Genomic DNA, 22440 nt, shown 5'->3' with positions numbered 1-22440 from the left:
CTTGGACTCCCAAAACCGCCCCCTTTTCCCTCCCCTTTATTTTTTTTTTTTGTTAAACCTTAATAAAAGCCATGCTTATTTGATTAATACTTGCACATCTTTATTTAATAAACCTTTTATAAAATGTATTTTATAAGCCACTTATAAAACATTAACACACACATGAGTTTAATCATATAAATAATTAAACTTGCATTTATAATTATCCAAATAATTATTTCAAGCATTTTATCTTTAGAAAACCAATTTCTAAAGTTTAAGTGTCGAATATTAATTTTAAAGATCCAATCTTTAAAATAAATACTAAAAGGTGTTGACGGCTTGTTATTGGGTATGACCCGACTTGGATCATAACATGTTAGCCACATTAGTTTAGTATGTCTCTCGGGCATATGAAATACCTTCAGATTTCATCAATCATATCCCCCGGTAGGTCTTTTAAAATATTTGGTCGTCTATCCTTAACATCCATTTTATACTGTAAAATAGACGAGGATTAGATTCATAAAAGATACTTAATAAACAATACAAGCAATTTTTACATATAACATAAAAGTACAAGCACGCTATAATACATATATTACATAACTTGATTATCACCCATTATTCCGACTCACTTGTTTCTTCCTCCTCGGACTTGGTTCATTTTGCTAATTTTCTAGGGATAAAGGATGTTCCTCTAATACGAGCCGTTTGTCTCACTAATGGTCTAGAAGAAGCCGGTGACCTAGATGTTTCCGGGCCATAGTTAAAGCTTAAGAAATATGGCTGTTTACGGTATACCCCATCGGGATATTTCATATTAACATAGAGTTCCTCGGGTTCGGGATTGGGTTTATCTATTTTGATGCCTTTTCCCTTATTATTTTCTTTTGTCTTTTCAAATTGGGTCGGGGTAATTTCTATAACATCAACGGAATCCTCATCGGGATCCGATTCATCGGAAAATTGGTAATCTTCCCAATATTTTGCTTCCTCGGCGGAAATACCATTGACCATTATTAATTTTGGTCCATTGGTTGAGGGTTTTCTTTTATTTATCTGTTTTTAAGTGGTTTCTAATATTTCCTCCTCCGGAACCTCTTCTTCTTCCGGTTCCTCTTCTTTCGGTTTCTCTTCTTCCGGTTCTTCTTCTTCTTCCGGAATTTGTGAATCTTCCCATAATACATTTGACACTTCATTATTATTAGGTGAGTCGATGGGATTTGTACTAGAGGTAGACATCTATCACACAATATCAAACACGTTAAGAGATTAATATATCACATAATATTTACATGTTAAAATATATAGTTTTCAACAAAAATTGTTAAGCAATCGTTTTTAAAGAACAACACGGTCGAAGTCCAGACTCACTAATGCATCCTAACAAACTCGATAAGACACACTAATGCAATTTCTAGTTCTCTAAGACCAACGCTCGGATACCAACTGAAATGTCCCGTTCATATCGATTATAAACGTTTCATATTAATTGGTTTCGTTACGAGGTTTTGACCTCTATATGAGACGTTTTTCAAAGACTGCATTCGTTTTTAAAACAAACCATAACCTTTATTTTTATCGACAAAGGTTTAAAAAACATAACATAGATTATCAAGTGATGATAATCTAAAAGATAATGTTTTACACACAATCATTACATATTGGTTTACAATAATATTATACAACAAATTAAGTCTTCGAATGCAGTTTTTAAACAATATTATACAAGCATGCTGACTCCAAATCTTGTCCTTAAATTAGCATGCAACATCGGAAGCTCTTAACAATCACCTGAGAATAATCATGCTTTAAACGTCAACAAAAATGTTGGTGAGTTATAGGTTTAATCTATATATATCAAATTGTAATTAATAGACCACAAGATTTCATTTTTCATAACAACCATCTCATATCAGGCATTTCGCAAACTGCATAGAGATAAAAATCATTCATATGGTGAACACCTGGTGAACGACCTTAACAGGATGCATATAGAATATCCCCATCATTCCGAGACTCACATCGGACATGATAAATCGAAGTACTAAAGCATCCGTAACTCGGATGAGGCTTGTTGGGCCAAATAGATCTATCTTTAGGATTCGCGTCAATTGGTGGCAATTATCATAAATACCAATTCTTAGGCTACCAAGCTAAAAAGGGGCATATTCGATTTGATAATTCAACATAGAATGTAATTTTGATCACTTGTGTCTATTTCGTAAAACATTTATAAAACTGCATGTATTCTCATCCCAAAAATAATAGATTTTAAAAGTGGACTATAACTCACTTTCTCGTAATTTTCACTTCGTCGGAAAATAAGACTTGGCCACGGGTTGATTAACGAACCTATAACAAATATATACATATATATCAAAGTATGATCGAAATATATTCACAACATTTTTATTACGTTTTAATGATTTAGGTTTGTTAAGTTCACAGTCCAATAATCTACAACTAATTGTCTACAGTTAGATGTACATAAATAAATAAATATATATTATCTTGAATCAATCCACGACTCAGTGTATAGATATCTCAGGCTAGATCATAACTCAAAGTATATATATTATTTTGGAATCAACCTCAACCCTGTATACCTAACTCCCACATTACTGCATATAGAGTGTCTATGGTTGTTCCAAATAATACATATACATGGGTCGATATGATATGTCAAAACATTGTATATGTGTCTATGGTCTATCAAGATTACATAATATACAATATAAGTTAATTAAGTTATGGTTGGAATAGATTTGTTACAAAGTTTCACGTAGCTAAAATAAGTAAAAATATTCAATTTTGTTTTACCCATAATTTCTTCGTTTCAAATCCGTTTTAAGTGAATCAAGTTGCTATGGTTTCATAATGAACTGAAATTTATGAAACTAAACAGAAAAAGTATAAGTTTATAGTCGGAAATATAGGTTACAAGTCATATTTGAAAGAGGTAGTCATTTCCGTCGAAAGAACGACATCTTGATGACCATTTTGAAAAACATACTTCAACTTTGTGTTTAACCATGATTTTTGGATATAGTATCATGTTCATATGAAATATCATTTTTCCAGAAAACAAACTTCAAATTCAAAGATTAAGATAGTTTTTATTTTTCCAACCCAAAACAGCACGCGGTTTTACTACGACGGCGTATATCCGGTTTTACGGTGTTCATCGTGTTTCCAGGTTTTAAATCATTAAGTTAGCATATCATATAGATATAGAACATGTGTTTAATTGATTTTAAAAGTTAAGTTAGAAGGATTAACTTAGTTTGCGAACTAGTTTCGAATCAACTAAACTATGTTCTAGTGATTACAAGTTTAAATCTTAGAATAAGATAGTTATATATATATATATATATATATATATATATATATATATATATATATATATATATATATATATATATATATATATATGAATTGAATGATGTTATGAACATCATTACTACCTCAAAAATAGTAGGTAAACCTACTGGAAATGATGAGAAAATAACTTGAGCTTCAAAGGATCTTTGATAGCTTGGAAGTTCTTGAAGCAGAATCATAACACGAAAACAAGTTCAAGTAAGATTACTACTTGATTTAAGATAGTTATATTTATAGGAATTGAATCAAAGCTTGAATATGAATATTACCTTGATTTAGGATGATAACCTACTATAAATAACAAAGGTTTCTTGATCTTGGATGATTACTTGGAATGGATTAGAAAGCTTGGAAGTAAACTAGTAAACTTGAAAGTATTCTTGATTTTATGAAACTAGAACTTTTAGAATTTATGAAGAACACTTAGAACTTGAAGATAGAACTTGAGAGAGATCAATTAGATGAAGAAAATTGAAGAATTAAAGTGTTTGTAGGTGTTTTTGGTCGTTGGTATATGGATTAGATATAAAGGATGTGTAAGTTTGTTTTCTTGTAAATAATTCATGAATGATTTTTAATATTTTTTGTAATTTTGTGAGATATTGCATGCTAGTTGCCAAATGATGGTTCCTGTAGTGACCCGAACTTTTCCATGTTTATATATATTAATTGAGATTGATATTTACATGATTAAATGTTTCCAACATGTTAAGCAATCAAACTTGTTAAGACTTGATAAATTGAAATATGTTTCATATAGACAATTGACCACCCAAGTTGACCGGTGATTCACGAACGTTAAAACTTGTAAAAACTATACGATGACATATATATGGTTATATATATAGTTAACATGTTTTTATTATAAGTATGTATCTCATTAGGTATTTTTACAATGAGTTATATACATAAAAATGAGACTATTAATTTAAGAAACTCGAAAACGATATATATAACGATTATCGTTATAACAACGTCTTACTAGGTACATATGAATCATATTAAGATATTGATACACTTGGTTAATTATGTTAAATGATAAGTAAATATATTATTAAGTGTATTAACAATGAAATACATATGTAAAAATAAGACTACTAACTTAATGATTTCGAAACGAGACATATATGTAACGATTATCGTTGTAACGACATTTAACTGTATATACATCATACTAAGATATATTATATATCATAATATCATGATAATATAATAATTTAACATCTCATTTGTTATAATAAACAATGGGTTAACAACATTCAACAAGATCGTTAACCTAAAGGTTTCAAAACAACATTTACATGTAACGACTAACGATGACTTAACGACTCAGTTAAAATGTATATACATGTAGTGTTTTAATATGTATTCATACACTTTTGAAAGACTTCAATACACTTATCAAAATACTTCTACTTAACAAAAATGCTTACAATTACATCCTCGTTCAGTTTCATCAACAATTCTACTCGTATGCACCCGTATTCGTACTCGTACAATACACAGCTTTTAGATGTATGTACTATTGGTATATACACTCCAATGATCAGCTCTTAGCAGCCCATGTGAGTCACCTAACACATGTGGGAACCATCATTTGGCAACTAGCATGAAATATCTCATAAAATTACAAAAATATGAGTAATCATTCATGACTTATTTACATGAAAACAAAATTACATATCCTTTATATCGAATCCATACACCAACGACCAAAAACACCTACAAACACTTTCATTCTTCAATTTTCTTCATCTAATTGATCTCTCTCAAGTTCTATCTTCAAGTTCTAAGTGTTCTTCATATATTTTACAAGTTCTAGTTACATAAAATCAAGAATACTTTTAAGTTTGCTAGCTCACTTCCAATCTTGTAAGGTGATCATCCAACCTCAAGAAATCTTTGTTTCTTACATTAGGTTATCATTCTAATACAAGGTAATAATCATATTCAAACTTTGGTTCAATTTCTATAACTATAACAATCTTATTTCAAGTGATGATCTTACTTGAACTTGTTTTCGTGTCATGATTCTGCTTCAAGAACTTCGAGCCATCCAAGGATCCGTTGAAGCTAGATCTATTTTTCTCTTTTCCAGTAGGTTTATCCAAGGAACTTAAGGTAGTAATGATGTTCATAACATCATTCGATTCATACATATAAAGCTATCTTATTCGAAGGTTTAAACTTGTAATCACTAGAACATAGTTTAGTTAATTCTAAACTTGTTCGCAAACAAAAGTTAATCCTTCTAACTTGACTTTTAAAATCAACTAAACACATGTTCTATATCTATATGATATGCTAACTTAATGATTTAAAACCTGGAAACACGAAAAACACCGTAAAACCGGATTTACGCCGTCGTAGTAACATCGCGGGCTGTTTTGGGTTAGTTAATTAAAAACTATGATAAACTTTGATTTTAAAGTTTTTATTCTGAGAAAATGATTTTTATTATGAACATGAAACTATATCCAAAAATTATGATTAAACTCAAAGTGGAAGTATGTTTTCTAAAATGGTCATCTAGACGTCGTTCTTTCGACTGAAATGACTACCTTTACAAAAACGACTTGTAACTTATTTTTCCGACTATAAACCTATACTTTTTCTGTTTAGATTCATAAAATAGAGTTCAATATGAAACCATAGCAATTTGATTCACTCAAAACGGATTTAAAATGAAGAAGTTATGGGTAAAACAAGATTGGATAATTTTTCTCATTTTAGCTACGTGAAAATTGGTAACAAATCTATTCCAACCATAACTTAATCAACTTGTATTGTATATTATGTAATCTTGAGATACCATAGACACGTATACAATGTTTCGACCTATCATGTCGACACATCTATATATATTTCGGAACAACCATAGACACTCTATATGTGAATGTTGGAGTTAGCTATACAGGGTTGAGGTTGATTCCAAAATATATATAGTTTGAGTTGTGATCAATACTGAGATACGTATACACTGGGTCGTGGATTGATTCAAGATAATATTTATCGATTTATTTCTGTACATCTAACTGTGGACAACTAGTTGTAGGTTACTAACGAGGACAGCTGACTTAATAAACTTAAAACATCAAAATATATTAAAAGTGTTGTAAATATATTTTAAACATACTTTGATATATATGTATATATTGTTATAGGTTCGTGAATCAACCAGTGGCCAAGTCTTACTTCCCGACGAAGTAAAAATCTGTGAAAGTGAGTTATAGTCCCACTTTTAAAATCTAATATTTTTGGGATGAGAATACATGCAGGTTTTATAAATGATTTACAAAATAGACACAAGTACGTGAAACTACATTCTATGGTTGAATTATCGAAATCGAATATTCCCCTTTTTATTAAGTCTGGTAATCTAAGAATTAGGGAACAGACACCCTAATTGACGCGAATCCTAAAGGTAGATCTATCGGGCCCAACAAGCCCCATCCAAAGTACCGGATGCTTTAGTACTTCGAAATTTATATCATATCCGAAGGGTGTCCCGGAATGATGGGGATATTCTTATATATGCATCTTGTTAATGTCGGTTACCAGGTGTTCACCATATGAATGATTTTTATCTCTATGTATGGGATGTGTATTGAAATATGAAATCTTGTGGTCTATTATTATGATTTGATATATATAGGTTAAACCTATAACTCACCAACATTTTTGTTGACGTTTTAAGCATGTTTATTCTCAGGTGATTATTAAGAGCTTCCGCTGTCGCATACTTAAATAAGGACGAGATTTGGAGTCCATGCTTGTATGATATTGTGTAAAAACTGCATTCAAGAAACTTATTTTGTTGTAACATATTTGTATTGTAAACCATTATGTAATGGTCGTGTGTAAACAGGATATTTTAGATTATCATTATTTGATAATCTACGTAAAGCTTTTTAAAACCTTTATCTATGAAATAAAGGTTATGGTTTGTTTTAAAAATGAATGCAGTCTTTGAAAAAACGTCTCATATAGAGGTCAAAACCTCGCAACGAAATCAATTAATATGGAACGTTTTTAATCAATAAGAACGGGACATTTCAGTTGGTATCCGAGCGTTGGTCTTAGAGAACCAGAATTTTTCATTAGTGTGTCTTATCGAGTTTGTTAGGATGCATTAGTGAGTCTGGACTTCGACCGTGTTTACTTGAAAAATGATTGTTTAACAAATTTTGTTGGAAACTATATATTTTTAACATGTGAATATTATGTGATATATTAATCTCTTAACGTGTTTGATATTATGTGATAGATGTCTACCTCTAGAACAAGTCCCATTGACTCACCTAATAATAATGAAGAGTCAAATGTAAATTGGAATGATTCGTGGACTGATTCACAAGTTCCCGAAGAGGAACCGGAAGAAGAGTCGGAACCGGAAGAAGAATCGGAACCGGAAGAAGAATCGGAACCGGAAGAAGAAATAGAACCGGTGGGGGAAATAATAAAACGGTTAAGTAAAAGAGAATCCTCAACCAACCGACCAAGGTTAATTATGGTCAATGGTGTTTCCGCCAAGGAAGCAAAATATTGGGAGGATTACCAATTCTCCGATGAATCGGATTCCGACGAGAATTCCGATGATGTTATAGAAATTACCCCAACTGAATTTAAAAAGGCAAAAGAAAATAATAAGGGAATGGGCATAAAAATAGAGAAATCTAATTCCAACCCCGATGAACTTTATATGTATCGTCAACGCCCGAAGTCCTTAAGTTGTAACAATGACCCGGGAACCTCTAAACCACCAGGTTTTTCTAAACCAATGTGGACAACGACGGCTTGTATTAGGGGAACATCATATATCCCTAGAAACTTGGCAAAACGAACTAAAACCGAAGAAGAAGAAACGAGCGAGTCGGAATAAGATAGTTGTATTCGTGTGGTGTAATATATGTAATATAGTGTTCTTATGCTTTATGATATATGTAAAAATTGCTTGTATTAATAAGTATTTTTTTTATGAATCTAACTCTTGTCTATTTTACAGTTTAAAAACACAAAATGGATAGACAACCCAATATTTTAAGAGACCTACCCGGAGACATGATTGATGAAATCTTGTCTAGAGTCGGCCAGAATTCCTCGGCACAACTATTTAAGGCGAGATCAGTTTGTAAGACATTCGAAGAACGTTCCAAGAATGTCTTGGTTTATAAGAGACTTTCGTTTGAAAGATGGGGGATATCACATTGGGAAACCCATAAGTTACGATGTGTTTACTTTGACGCATATATTGCGGGGAACCCAAATGCTATTTTACGCAACGGGTTAAGAAATTATTTTGACTCAATATATCCGAATATTGGACTTCGTGATTTAGAAAAAGCAGCTAACATGCAACATAAAGAAGCATGTTATGCTTACGGATTAGTAATGTTCGCTTCTCACCAAAGTGAGAACAAGAACATCGGGCTACAACTATTAAACAAAACGTTTCCACAAGTGACGGAGTCGGTAATTGGGGTAAGAAATGAGGTTTTTAGATTGTTACGGGACTGTTGGACATTACGTAACCCTCGTCCCTTTGACGACGTTACAACACGCTATCTTATCAACGGCCATAACGGTTATGTTCCACAAGACCAACGATGGGAAGTAGTCCTAGTAAAACCAGAATGCATGACTTGTTTCTGGACGTATGAATTACGTGTCTTTATTGCCTTTGCTGAACGACTTGTGTACTAGCTAGAATTATCTTCACAACTATCTTGTATCAAAGTTATTGTGTGCTATATTTCATGCTTTATGTAAAATAAGCGGTATTGTAAGTTTGTAAAATATTGTATAAAAGTTTGAACGTGAAATATTATTATAATCAGTTTTTCATATAGAATTGTAGTAGTTGAATTGTATATTAGCTACTAAGTATGAACTTAACGGGTAGGTACTACCCGAATTTAAACTTATAAAACGCTAATATGAAGAAAAAGCTTTTATAAATAAGTTCATATTATGCTACGAAATACTATTAACTACTCTTAATATTCTGTATGATTAACTTGTTCCATTTAACTATTTTGAAGGAAATGGCACCGACTACTCGACACACCGTGAATATGAATGAAGAGGAATTCCGTACTTTTCTAGCTTCAAACATTGCCGCAGTACAGGCTGCGCTACATACCAACAATAACCTTGGATCTAGCAGTATAGGAAATCGTGTAGGATGCACCTACAAAGAATTCACTGCCTGCAAACCTTTGGAATTTGATGGAACCGAAGGACCGATCGGATTGAAACGGTGGACCGAGAAGGTCGAATCGGTGTTTGCCATAAGTAAGTGTACTGAAGAGGACAAAGTAAAGTACGCTACGCATACCTTCACAGGTTCTGCGTTAACATGGTGGAATACCTATCTAGAGCAAGTGGGACAAGACGATGCGTACGCACTACCGTGGTCAGCATTCAAGCACTTGATGAACGAGAAGTACCGTCCCAGAACCGAGGTCAATAAGCTCAAGACAGAACTTAGAGGGTTACGAACCCAAGGATTTGATATTACCACGTACGAAAGACGATTCACAGAATTGTGCCTATTGTGTCCGGGAGCATTCGAAGATGAGGAAGAGAAGATCGACGAGTTTGTGAAAGGATTACCGGAAAGAATCCAAGAAGATATAAGTTCACACGAGCCCGCCTCCATACAACAGGCATGTAGAATGGCTCACAAACTCGTGAACCAAATTGAAGAAAGAATTAAAGAACAGACTGCTGAAGAGGCCAATGTAAAGCAAGTCAAAAGAAAGTGGGAGGAAAACGGTGATAAGAATCACCAATACAACAACAACAGCAATTACAACAATAATCGCAACAATTATCCCAACAATCGCAACATCAATCGCAACTACAACAAACGGCCCAACAACAACAACAACAACAGCAACTACAACAATCATCCCAACAACAATAATAACCGCAACAACAACAACAATCAGAAGCAGCTATGCCAAAGGTGTGAAAAGAATCACTCGGGGTTCTGCACCAAATTTTGCAACAAGTGTAAAAGAAATGGTCATAGCGCGGCAAAGTGTGAGGTCTACGGACCAGGGGTTAATAGAACGAAAGGAACAAATGGTGTCGGAACGAGTAATGGCGGAGCAAGTAGTGTCGGAGCAAGTTATGCCAATGTAGTTTGTTATAAATGTGGAAAACCGGGCCACATTATTAGAAATTGCCCGAACCAGGAGAACACGAATGGACAAGGCCGTGGAAGAGTTTTCAATATTAATGCGGCAGAGGCACAGGAAGACCCGGAGCTTGTTACGGGTACGTTTCTTATTGATAATAAATTTGCTTACGTTTTATTTGATTCGGGTGCGGATAGAAGCTATATGAGTAGAGATTTTTGTGCTAAATTAAGTTGTCCATTGACGCCTTTGGATAGTAAATTTTTACTCGAATTAGCAAATGGTAAATTAATTTCAGCAGATAATATATGTCGGAATCGAGAAATTAAACTGGTTAGCGAAACATTTAAGATTGATTTGATACCAGTAGAGTTAGGGAGTTTTGATGTGATAATCGGTATGGACTAGTTGAAAGAAGTGAAAGCGGAGATCGTTTGTTACAAAAATACAATTCGCATTATACGAGAAAAAGGAAAACCCTTAATGGTGTACGGAGAAAAGGGCAACACGAAGCTACATCTTATTAGTAATTTGAAGGCACAAAAACTAATAAGAAAAGGTTGCTATGCTGTTCTAGCACATGTCGAGAAAGTACAAACTGAAGAAAAGAGCATCAATGATGTTCCCGTCGCAAAAGAATTTCCTGATGTATTTCCGAAGGAATTACCGGGATTACCCCCACATCGATCCGTTGAATTTCAAATAGATCTTGTACCAGGAGCTGCACCAATAGCTCGTGCTCCTTACAGACTCGCACCCAGCGAGATGAAAGAACTACAAAGCCAATTACAAGAACTTTTAGAGCGTGGTTTCATTCGACCAAGCACATCACCGTGGGGAGCTCCTGTTTTGTTTGTCAAGAAGAAAGATGGTACATTCAGGTTGTGTATCGACTACCGAGAGTTGAACAAACTTACCATCAAGAACCGCTACCCACTACCGAGAATCGACGACTTATTTGATCAACTACAAGGCTCGTCTGTTTATTCAAAGATTGACTTACGTTCCGGGTATCATCAAATGCGGGTGAAAGAAGATGATATTCCAAAGACTGCTTTCAGAACACGTTACGGTCATTACGAGTTTATGGTCATGCCGTTTGGTTTAACTAATGCACCAGCTATGTTCATGGACCTTATGAACCGAGTGTGTGGACCATACCTTGACAAGTTTGTCATTGTTTTCATTGATGACATACTTATTTACTCAAAGAATGACCAACAACACGGTGAACATTTGAGAAAGGTGTTAGAAGTATTGAGGAAGGAAGAATTGTACGCTAAGTTTTCAAAGTGTGCATTTTGGTTGGAAGAAGTTCAATTCCTCGGTCACATAGTGAACAAAGAAGGTATTAAGGTGGATCCGGCAAAGATAGAAACTGTTGAAAAGTGGGAAACCCCGAAGACTCCGAAACACATACGCCAGTTTTTAGGACTAGCTGGTTACTACAGAAGGTTCATCCAAGACTTTTCCAGAATAGCAAAACCCTTGACTGCATTAACGCATAAAGGGAAGAAATTTGAATGGAATGATGAACAAGAGAAAGCGTTTCAGTTATTGAAGAAAAAGCTAACTACGGCACCTATATTGTCATTGCCTGAAGGGAATGATGATTTTGTGATTTATTGTGACGCATCAAAGCAAGGTCTCGGTTGTGTATTAATGCAACGAACGAAGGTGATTGCTTATGCGTCTAGACAATTGAAGATTCACGAACAAAATTATACGACGCATGATTTGGAATTAGGAGCGGTTGTTTTTGCATTAAAGACTTGGAGGCACTACTTATATGGGGTCAAAAGTATTATATATACCGACCACAAAAGTCTTCAACACATATTTAATCAGAAACAACTGAATATGAGGCAGCGTAGGTGGATTGAATTGTTGAATGATTACGACTTTGAGATTCGTTACCACCCGGGGAAGGCAAATGTGGTAGCCGATGCCTTGAGCAGGAAGGACAGAGAACCCATTCGAGTAAAATCTATGAATATAATGATTCATAATAACCTTACTACTCAAATAAAGGAGGCACAACAAGGAGTTTTAAAAGAGGGAAATTTAAAGGATGAAATACCCAAAGGATCGGGCTGAAAGGATTTGGGTACCAAAATTTGGAAATATGAGAGAAATGGTACTTAGAGAAGCTCATAAAACCAGATACTCAATACATCCTGGAACGGGGAAGATGTACAAGGATCTCAAGAAACATTTTTGGTGGCCGGGTATGAAAGCCGATGTTGCTAAATACGTAGGAGAATGTTTGACGTGTTCTAAGGTCAAAGCTGAGCATCAGAAACCATCAGGTCTACTTCAACAACCCGAAATCCCGGAATGGAAATGGGAAAACATTACCATGGATTTCATCACTAAATTGCCAAGGACTGCAAGTGGTTTTGATACTATTTGGGTAATAGTTGACCGTCTCACCAAATCAGCACACTTCTTGCCAATAAGAGAAGATGACAAGATGGAGAAGTTAGCACGACTGTATTTGAAGGAAGTCATCTCCAGACATGGAATACCAATCTCTATTATCTCTGATAGGGATGGCAGATTTATTTCAAGATTCTGGCAGACATTACAGCAAGCATTAGGAACTCGTCTAGACATGAGTACTGCCTATCATCCACAAACTGATGGGCAGAGCGAAAGGACGATACAAACGCTTGAAGACATGCTACGAGCATGTGTTATTGATTTCGGAAACAGTTGGGATCGACATCTACCGTTAGCAGAATTTTCCTACAACAACAGCTACCATTCAAGCATTGAGATGGCGCCGTTTGAAGCACTTTATGGTAGAAAGTGCAGGTCTCCGATTTGTTGGAGTGAAGTGGGGGATAGACAGATTACGGGTCCGGAGATTATACAAGAAACTACCGAGAAGATCATCCAAATTCAACAACGGTTGAAAACCGCCCAAAGTCGACAAAAGAGCTACGCTGACATTAAAAGAAAAGATATAGAATTTGAAATTGGAGAGATGGTCAAGCTTAAAGTTGCACCTTGGAAAGGCGTTGTTCGATTTGGTAAATGAGGGAAATTAAATCCAAGGTATATTGGACCATTCAAGATTATTGATCGTATCGGACCAGTAGCTTACCGACTAGAGTTACCTCAACAACTCGCGGCTGTACATAACACTTTCCACGTCTCGAATTTAAAGAAATGTTTTGCTAAAGAAGATCTCACTATTCCGTTAGATGAAATCCAAATCAACGAAAAACTTCAATTCATCGAAGAACCCGTCGAAATAATGGATCGTGAGGTTAAAAGACTTAAGCAAAACAAGATACCAATTGTTAAGGTTCGATGGAATGCTCGTAGATCACCTGAGTTCACCTGGGAGCGTGAAGATCAGATGAAGAAGAAATACCCGCATCTATTTCCAGAAGATTCGTCAACACCTTCAACAGCTTAAAATTTCGGGACGAAATTTATTTAACGGGTAGGTACTGTAGTGACCCGAACTTTTCCATGTTTATATATATTAATTGAGATTGATATTTACATGATTAAATGTTTCCAACATGTTAAGCAATCAAACTTGTTAAGAGTTGATTAATTGAAATATGTTTCATATAGACAATTGACCACCCAAGTTGACCGGTGATTCACGAACGTTAAAACTTGTAAAAACTATACGATGACATATATATGGTTATATATATAGTTAACATGTTTTTATTATAAGTATGTATCTCATTAGGTATTTTTACAATGAGTTATATACATAAAAATGAGACTATTAATTTAAGAAACTCGAAAACGATATATATAACGATTATCGTTATAACAACGTCTTACTAGGTACATATGAATCATATTAAGATATTGATACACTTGGTTAATTATGTTAAATGATAAGTAAATATATTATTAAGTGTATTAACAATGAAATACATATGTAAAAATAAGACTACTAACTTAATGATTTCGAAACGAGACATATATGTAACGATTATCGTTGTAACGACATTTAACTGTATATACATCATACTAAGATATATTATATATCATAATATCATGATAATATAATAATTTAACATCTCATTTGTTATAATAAACAATGGGTTAACAACATTCAACAAGATCGTTAACCTAAAGGTTTCAAAACAACATTTACATGTAACGACTAACGATGACTTAACGACTCAGTTAAAATGTATATACATGTAGTGTTTTAATATGTATTCATACACTTTTGAAAGACTTCAAGACACTTATCAAAATACTTCTACTTAACAAAAATACTTACAATTACATCCTCGTTCAGTTTCATCAACAATTCTATTCGTATGCACCCGTATTCGTACTCGTACAATACACAGCTTTTAGATGTATGTACTATTGGTATATACACTCCAATGATCAGCTCTTAGCAGCCCATGTGAGTCACCTAACACATGTGGGAACCATCATTTGGCAACTAGCATGAAATATCTCATAAAATTACAAAAATATGAGTAATCATTCATGACTTATTTACATGAAAACAAAATTACATATCCTTTATATCTAATCCATACACCAACGACCAAAAACACCTACAAACACTTTCATTCTTCAATTTTCTTCATCTAATTGATCTCTCTCAAGTTCTATCTTCAAGTTCTAAGTGTTCTTCATATATTTTACAAGTTCTAATTACATAAAATCAAGAATACTTTCAAGTTTGCTAGCTCACTTCCAATCTTGTAAGGTGATCATCCAACCTCAAGAAATCTTTGTTTCTTACAGTAGGTTATCATTCTAATACAAGGTAATAATCATATTCAAACTTTGGTTCAATTTCTATAACTATAACAATCTTATTTCAAGTGATGATCTTACTTGAACTTGTTTTCGTGTCATGATTCTGCTTCAAGAACTTCGAGCCATCCAAGGATCCGTTGAAGCTAGATCCATTTTTCTCTTTTCCAGTAGGTTTATCCAAGGAACTTAAGGTAGTAATGATGTTCATAACATTATTCGATTCATACATATAAAGCTATCTTATTCGAAGGTTTAAACTTGTAATCACTAGAACATAGTTTAGTTAATTCTAAACTTGTTCGCAAACAAAAGTTAATCCTTCTAACTTGACTTTTAAAATCAACTAAACACATGTTCTATATCTATATGATATGCTAACTTAATGATTTAAAACCTGGAAACACGAAAAACACCTTAAAACCGGATTTACGCCGTCGTAGTAACACCGCGGGCTGTTTTGGGTTAGTTAATTAAAAACTATGATAAACTTTGATTTTAAAGATTTTATTCTGAGAAAATAATTTTTATTATGAACATGAAACTATATCCAAAAATTATGATTAAACTCAAAGTGGAAGTATGTTTTCTAAAATGGTCATCTAGACATCGTTCTTTCGACTGAAATGACTACCTTTACAAAAACGACTTGTAACTTATTTTTCCGACTATAAACCTATACTTTTTCTGTTTAGATTCATAAAATAGAGTTCAATATGAAACCATAGCAATTTGATTCACTCAAAACGGATTTAAAATGAAGAAGTTATGGGTAAAACAAGATTGGATAATTTTTCTCATTTTAGCTACGTGAAAATTGGTAACAAATCTATTCCAACCATAACTTAATCAACTTGTATTGTATATTATGTAATCTTGAGATACCATAGACATGTATACAATGTTTCGACCTATCATGTCGACACATCTATATATATTTCGGAACAACCATAGACACTCTATATGTGAATGTTGGAGTTAGCTATACAGGGTTGAGGTTGATTCCAAAATATATATAGTTTGAGTTGTGATCAATACTGAGATACGTATACACTGGGTCGTGGATTGATTCAAGATAATATTTATCGATTTATTTCTGTACATCTAACTGTGGACAACTAGTTGTAGGTTACTAACGAGGACAGCTGACTTAATAAACTTAAAACATCAAAATATATTAAAAGTGTTGTAAATATATTTTGAACATACTTTGATATATATGTATATATTGTTATAGGTTCGTGAATCAACCAGTAGCCAAGTCTTACTTCCCGATGAAGTAAAAATCTGTGAAAGTGAGTTATAGTCCCACTTTTAAAATCTAATATTTTTGGGATGAGAATACATGCAGGTTTTATAAATGATTTACAAAATAGACACAAGTACGTGAAACTACATTCTATGGTTGAATTATCGAAATCGAATATGCCCCTTTTTATTAAGTCTGGTAATCTAAGAATTAGGGAACAGACACCCTAATTGACGCGAATCCTAAAGATAGATCTATCGGGTCCAACAAGCCCCATCCAAAGTACCGGATGCTTTAGTACTTCGAAATTTATATCATATCCGAAGGGTGTCCCGGAATGATGGGGATATTCTTATATATGCATCTTGTTAATGTCGGTTACCAGGTGTTCACCATATGAATGATTTTTATCTCTATGTATGGGATGTGTATTGAAATATGAAATCTTGTGGTCTATTATTATGATTTGATATATATAGGTTAAACCTATAACTCACCAACATTTTTGTTGACATTTTAAGCATGTTTATTCTCAGGTGATTATTAAGAGCTTCCGCTGTCGCATACTTAAATAAGGACGAGATTTGGAGTCCATGCTTGTATGATATTGTGTAAAAACTGCATTCAAGAAACTTATTTTGTTGTAACATATTTGTATTGTAAACCATTATGTAATGGTCGTGTGTAAACAGGATATTTTAGATTATCATTATTTGATAATCTACGTAAAGCTTTTTAAAACATTTATCTATGAAATAAAGGTTATGGTTTGTTTTAAAAATGAATGCAGTCTTTGAAAAAACGTCTCATATAGAGGTCAAAACCTCGCAACGAAATCAATTAATATGGAACGTTTTTAATCAATAAGAACGGGACATTTCAGTTCCCACATGTTTAAGTGACTCACAAGGGCTGCTAAGAGCTGATCATTGAAGTGTATATACCAATAGTAAATACATCTAGAAGCTGTGTATTGTACGAGTACGAAAACGGGTGCATACAAGTAGAATTGTTGATGAAAACGAATGAGGACGTAATTGTAAGCATTTTTGCTAAGTAGAAGTACTTTGATATGTGTCTTGAAGTCTTTAAAAAGTGTATAAATATATTTTAAAACACTACATGTATATACATTTTAACTGAGTCGTTGAGTTAACTGAGTCGTTGAGTCATCATTAGTCGTTACATGTATGTGTTGTTTTGAAAGCTTTAAGTTAACGATCTTATTTAATGTTGTTAACCCATTGTTTATTATGTGTAACGAGATGTTAAATTATTACATTATCATGATATTATGATGTATGAATATATCTTAATATGATATATTTACATTAAAATGTCGTTACAACGATAATCGTTACATATATGTCTCGTTTCGAAATTCTTAAGTTAATAGTCTCGTTTTACATATGTAGTTCATTGTTAACATACTTAATGATATATAATTATCATTTTATCATGTTAAATATAGTGTAACAATATCTTAATATGATACATATGTATTTAGTAAGACGCGGTTATAACGATAATCGTTATATATATATCGTTTCAAATTTCTTAATTCAATAGTCTCATTTTATATATATAACTCATTGTTAATATACCTAGTGAGATATTTACTTATCATAATATCATGTTAACTATATATATATATATATATATATATATATATATATATATATATATATATATATATATATATATATAATCATGTAGTTTTTACAAGTTCTTAACGTTCATGAATCGCCGGTCAACTTGGGTGGTCAATTATCTATATGAAACCTATTTCAATTAATCAAGTCTTAACAAGTTTGATTGCTTAACATGTTGGAAACATTTATTCATGTAAATATTAATCTCATGTAATATATAATCATGGAAAAGTTCGGGTCACTACAGATAAGTCTAGAGTTTTTGGTCGAGAAGCAGATCAAGAGAAACTGCTCAGTAAGTTGTTAGGTGATGATGCATATAATCAAAATGTGAGCATCATCTCCATAGTTGGTTTAGGTGGGGTTGGGAAAACAACTCTTACCCAACTTTTGTACAACAATGAAAATGTTAAAGCTCAATTTGAACTCAAGGTGTGGGTTTGTGTTTCAGATGAGTTTGATGTACTCACTATTAGCAATAAGATCTATGAAGTTGTCACCGGAGAGAATAAAAATTTTGTTAATTTCGATCAGCTTCACCTGGCACTTCAAGAAAAGCTTTCAAACAAAAGGTTCTTACTTGTGTTAGACAATGTTTGGATTGAAGATCAAGATAAATGGGAAGTTCTTGAAAAACCTCTTAAAGGGGCGCCTGGCAGTAAAATCATTGTTACTACACGGAAGACCAAGGTTTCAAAAGTGATGAATTGTGCTGAACCTTATGTTTTGGGAATTCTATCAGATAATGATGCACTATGATTGTTAGCTAAATCTGCACTAGATGAGCCTAATTTTCACAAGCATCAAACACTAATATCAGTTGCTTGACTGATCACTGAGAAATGTAAGGGTTGCCCTTGGCATTGATAGCAATTGGGAGGGTCTTGAAAGGAAAAGGAAGTGATGAATATGAGTGGGATAGGTTATTAAAGAGTGAGATATGGAGTTCAAATGATAGTATTCTTCTGGCTCTCAAGCTAAGCTATTATGATCTCCCTTCTCAACTAAAGCAACTTTTTGCGTATTGTTGTTTATTCCCGAAGGACTACGAATTCAACAAGAAAGAGCTAGTGTTATTGTGGATGGCAGAGGGGTTTCTAAACCACCCAAATGGAAACATGTCAATGGAGAGTGTGGGTTTTGAGTACTTTGAAGAGCTCCAAGCAAGGTCATTTTTTCAGCAACATTCAGCGGGTCACAAATACATGGAACCCAAATACACCATGCACGACTTGATGAATGACCTGACAATAAGTGTTGCGGGAGACTTCTTCTATTTTTTGGATGCTAAGATGGATGTAAATGGTAGGAACAAAGCTTTTGAGAAGTTGCGTCACTTTTCATACTTAGGTCGACGAGGTGCAGAAAATGGAAAGCTCGAGGAACTACGTAGATCAGAACACTTGAGAACTTTGTTAATGGTGTTAGTTCGTTCACCGTATTATACATTGGAAAATTTTCTTGTGGACATATTTCCCCAATTACAGTTCCTGAGGGTGCTAAGCTTAACTCAAGATTCAATCAGATATGTACCAAGATCTATTGGTGCTCTGAAACATTTGCGGTATCTCAATTTCTCAGGATCGCCAATCCAACAAGTACCGAAAGAGGTTAGTGAGCTTTATAATCTACAAAGCTTGTTGGTCAGTCATTGTAGGTGGCTAACTAGCTTGCCGACCAGTTTTCATAAGTTAATAAAACTCAGACATCTTGACATGACTAACACTCCATTGTTGAAGAAAACACCCTCGGGGATGGTTGGGTTAACGAGTCTACAGACTTTGTCAAAGGTTATTATCGAAAGAGCTAATGGTTTTAAGGTATCTGACCTTAATAACATGTCAAATCTTCAAGGTGAACTTTTCATTGAAGGAGTGGAAGAAGTGACAGATCCACAACAAGCTATGGATGCCAACTTAGAAGGGAAAAAGGGTCTTGTGAGTTTAGATATGGAATGGAGTGATGTATTTGATGAATCTCAGAATTCAGTTCTAGAATATGAAGTATTTCAAATGCTAAAGCCTCCAAGTAAGTTGAACCGACTGAATATTTCCAACTACGGGGGAATGAAATTTCCTAGTTGGTTTGTAGGTCCCTCATTTGATAAGTTAACACTGCTTATAATAATAGATTGTCCAAATTTGGTTGAGTTGTCAACTGGAGTAATATCGACACTTGAGTATTTGAATATATCTTTTTGTAAAAAGTTGGTATCAATAGGAGAAAATGAGATTAATGCTGGAAGTAGCAACAGGAAATCTCCCCTTAGAGAAGTTCGTCTTTGTGGTTGTGATTCATTGGAGAGTTACATTTGTGCTAATACCGTTGAGAAATTATGTATAGAAGATTTTGATTCAATGACATCAGTGACTATGTCTACAACATTGCAGGAGCTGCCAACGTCTCTCAAGTCTCTTGCAGTTCATAGATGTAAGAATCTAAAGTCATTATTTTATGAGCAATTGCAAAGTCTCACATCTTTGGAAGAGATGAGGATAATTAAGTGTGAAAGCATGGATGATTCATTTCCATGTGGGTTGTGGCTGTAGCGACCCGACAAAATCGTCATTGACGGCGCCGTCTACTTAGGTCCCGTTACGTGGTCATAAGTCTTTAAAACAACGTTTGACCAAAAGATATGTCGCATTCATTTCAAATGTAAAGATTGTTCAAAGTTTACAAGAATAGTTCCACCACAAGTTACGTTACAAAGTTATAAGTACAAATGAAACTTATGCGACACAATTTAAAAGTAGCCAAAAGACGCTCCATGTATGCATATATACTCGACATCCAATGCAAGTATCAAAATAATGAGCGGAAGCATGTATCACAAAATGTTCAAGGACCTGAGAAAAACATAGAAATCTGTCAACGAAAACGTTGGTGAAATCATAGGTTTGAGTAAGTAAGTACAAGTGAACCACAAGATTTGCAACAATGAGATAATAGTAATACATTCCAAAAGTTTGTTTCACGAGCACCCAATTATCAATGCTTAACATTCCTTCCATAGAACCCCATCACAATAGTGTTAGAACATACACTGTTTCTCGAAAATATATTTCATTCGTAAACGGTAGCGAACCGTTTGAATGAGGGTTTGTCAAACCCATATGGCCATATAACATAAGTTCTCGCTTACACCCGGCAAGTGTAACTAATGATAATCGAATTGAGGATTTTTGTTCTAAACTCGTATGTAGAATGTTTGTTTTCCTGTACTTGTGTTCACTTAGTTAAAAAGGAACGTTTATGTTTTCTCATCCCAAATGTAAGTTTCAAAAGAGTAAAAGTGGGACTATGATCTCACCTTGAGTGCACGAGTAGTAAAGTACTTCAACAAGTAAACGTGTGCAAAGAACAATGCTAGTCTTGACCTAAACAATAAGTTGTATCAATAATGGTAAACACGATAGGTCAAAGATGTTCAATTACTCCTATGGCTCGTTAAGACTCGATCATAATAGCATGTGAATCAAATTGTCATGTTTCATGCAAGGTACAAGTATAAAAGCATGTTAGAATGATTGCACAAACATTTGGTTAAGTTTGATTAAAAGTCAACTTGGTCGGGTCAAGGTCAACGAAAAAGTCAACACGTTCGGGTCGGGTCCCGAACTATTTCTCTGAGGTTTTTAATCATATATGAGCATGTTAGAACAAGTTACATGTGAATCGGAGGTCCATAGCATAGCAAACATTTTCCGTAAACTGACCAACGAAGACAGTAGCCTGCCAGGGTATCTGGACGGCGTCCAGATTGTCTGGACGGCGTCCAGCTTTGAAGGCCTGGACGGCGTCCAAAATACTGGACGGCTTCCAAGTCTGAAGGACTGGACGGCGTCCAAGAATCTGGACGGCGTCCATATCTGTATCCAGGCCCTGTTTTGCTGCAACAAAGAAATGCACGAACCAAAACTCAAACAAATACAATTTGCTAACCGAAAACACCTAGAACATGTATCATACACCGTTGGGAAGGTATTTTGAAGAGGAAAACGACTAAACACATTTCGTCTATCAATTCAACACTTACAATAACCAAAACCGCATTTAATGCTCATCATTAACCGCATCCAAGTTCATAAATACATATCAATGATTCGGAGACTTACTACCTAGATACAATACGCCATTTCGTAGGTAATCAAGCATACAATACAACCTAACACTTACTAACAACATTAACAAGCATTCAATGTATCAAAAGTTCATTTTAAGGTTCATCAAACCCTAATTAAGAATCACAAAATCAATAATCATGTTA

At 34.0% G+C, this 22440-nt stretch overlaps 1 protein-coding gene across 1 annotated transcript; it reads left to right on the top strand.

Annotated features, from left to right (window-relative positions):
- The first annotated feature begins 764 nt into the window (after window positions 1-764).
- LOC139875700 (putative disease resistance RPP13-like protein 1) lies at window positions 765-20719 on the top strand. Its single transcript, XM_071863013.1, has 3 exons — window positions 765-777; window positions 18403-18828; window positions 19020-20719. Exons 1-3 carry the CDS (start codon window positions 765-767, stop codon window positions 20717-20719), a joined length of 2139 nt encoding a protein of 712 aa, XP_071719114.1.
- The last annotated feature ends 1721 nt before the right edge of the window (window positions 20720-22440 follow it).

Source organism: Rutidosis leptorrhynchoides, chromosome 11 (genome assembly GCF_046630445.1).
Source record: "Rutidosis leptorrhynchoides isolate AG116_Rl617_1_P2 chromosome 11, CSIRO_AGI_Rlap_v1, whole genome shotgun sequence".
In the NCBI taxonomy this organism is placed as follows: Eukaryota; Viridiplantae; Streptophyta; class Magnoliopsida; order Asterales; family Asteraceae; genus Rutidosis; species Rutidosis leptorrhynchoides.
Note: the sequence above shows the minus strand (reverse complement) of the source record. Positions and strands in the feature narration are given on the sequence as shown.

Bases quoted from the DNA above. Each gene is read 5' to 3' on its own strand.
- LOC139875700 (XM_071863013.1), top strand. The intron at 18,829-19,019 runs GTAAAATCATTG...GAGAAATGTAAG, and splicing joins TCTTAAAGGGGCGCCTGGCA to GGTTGCCCTTGGCATTGATA.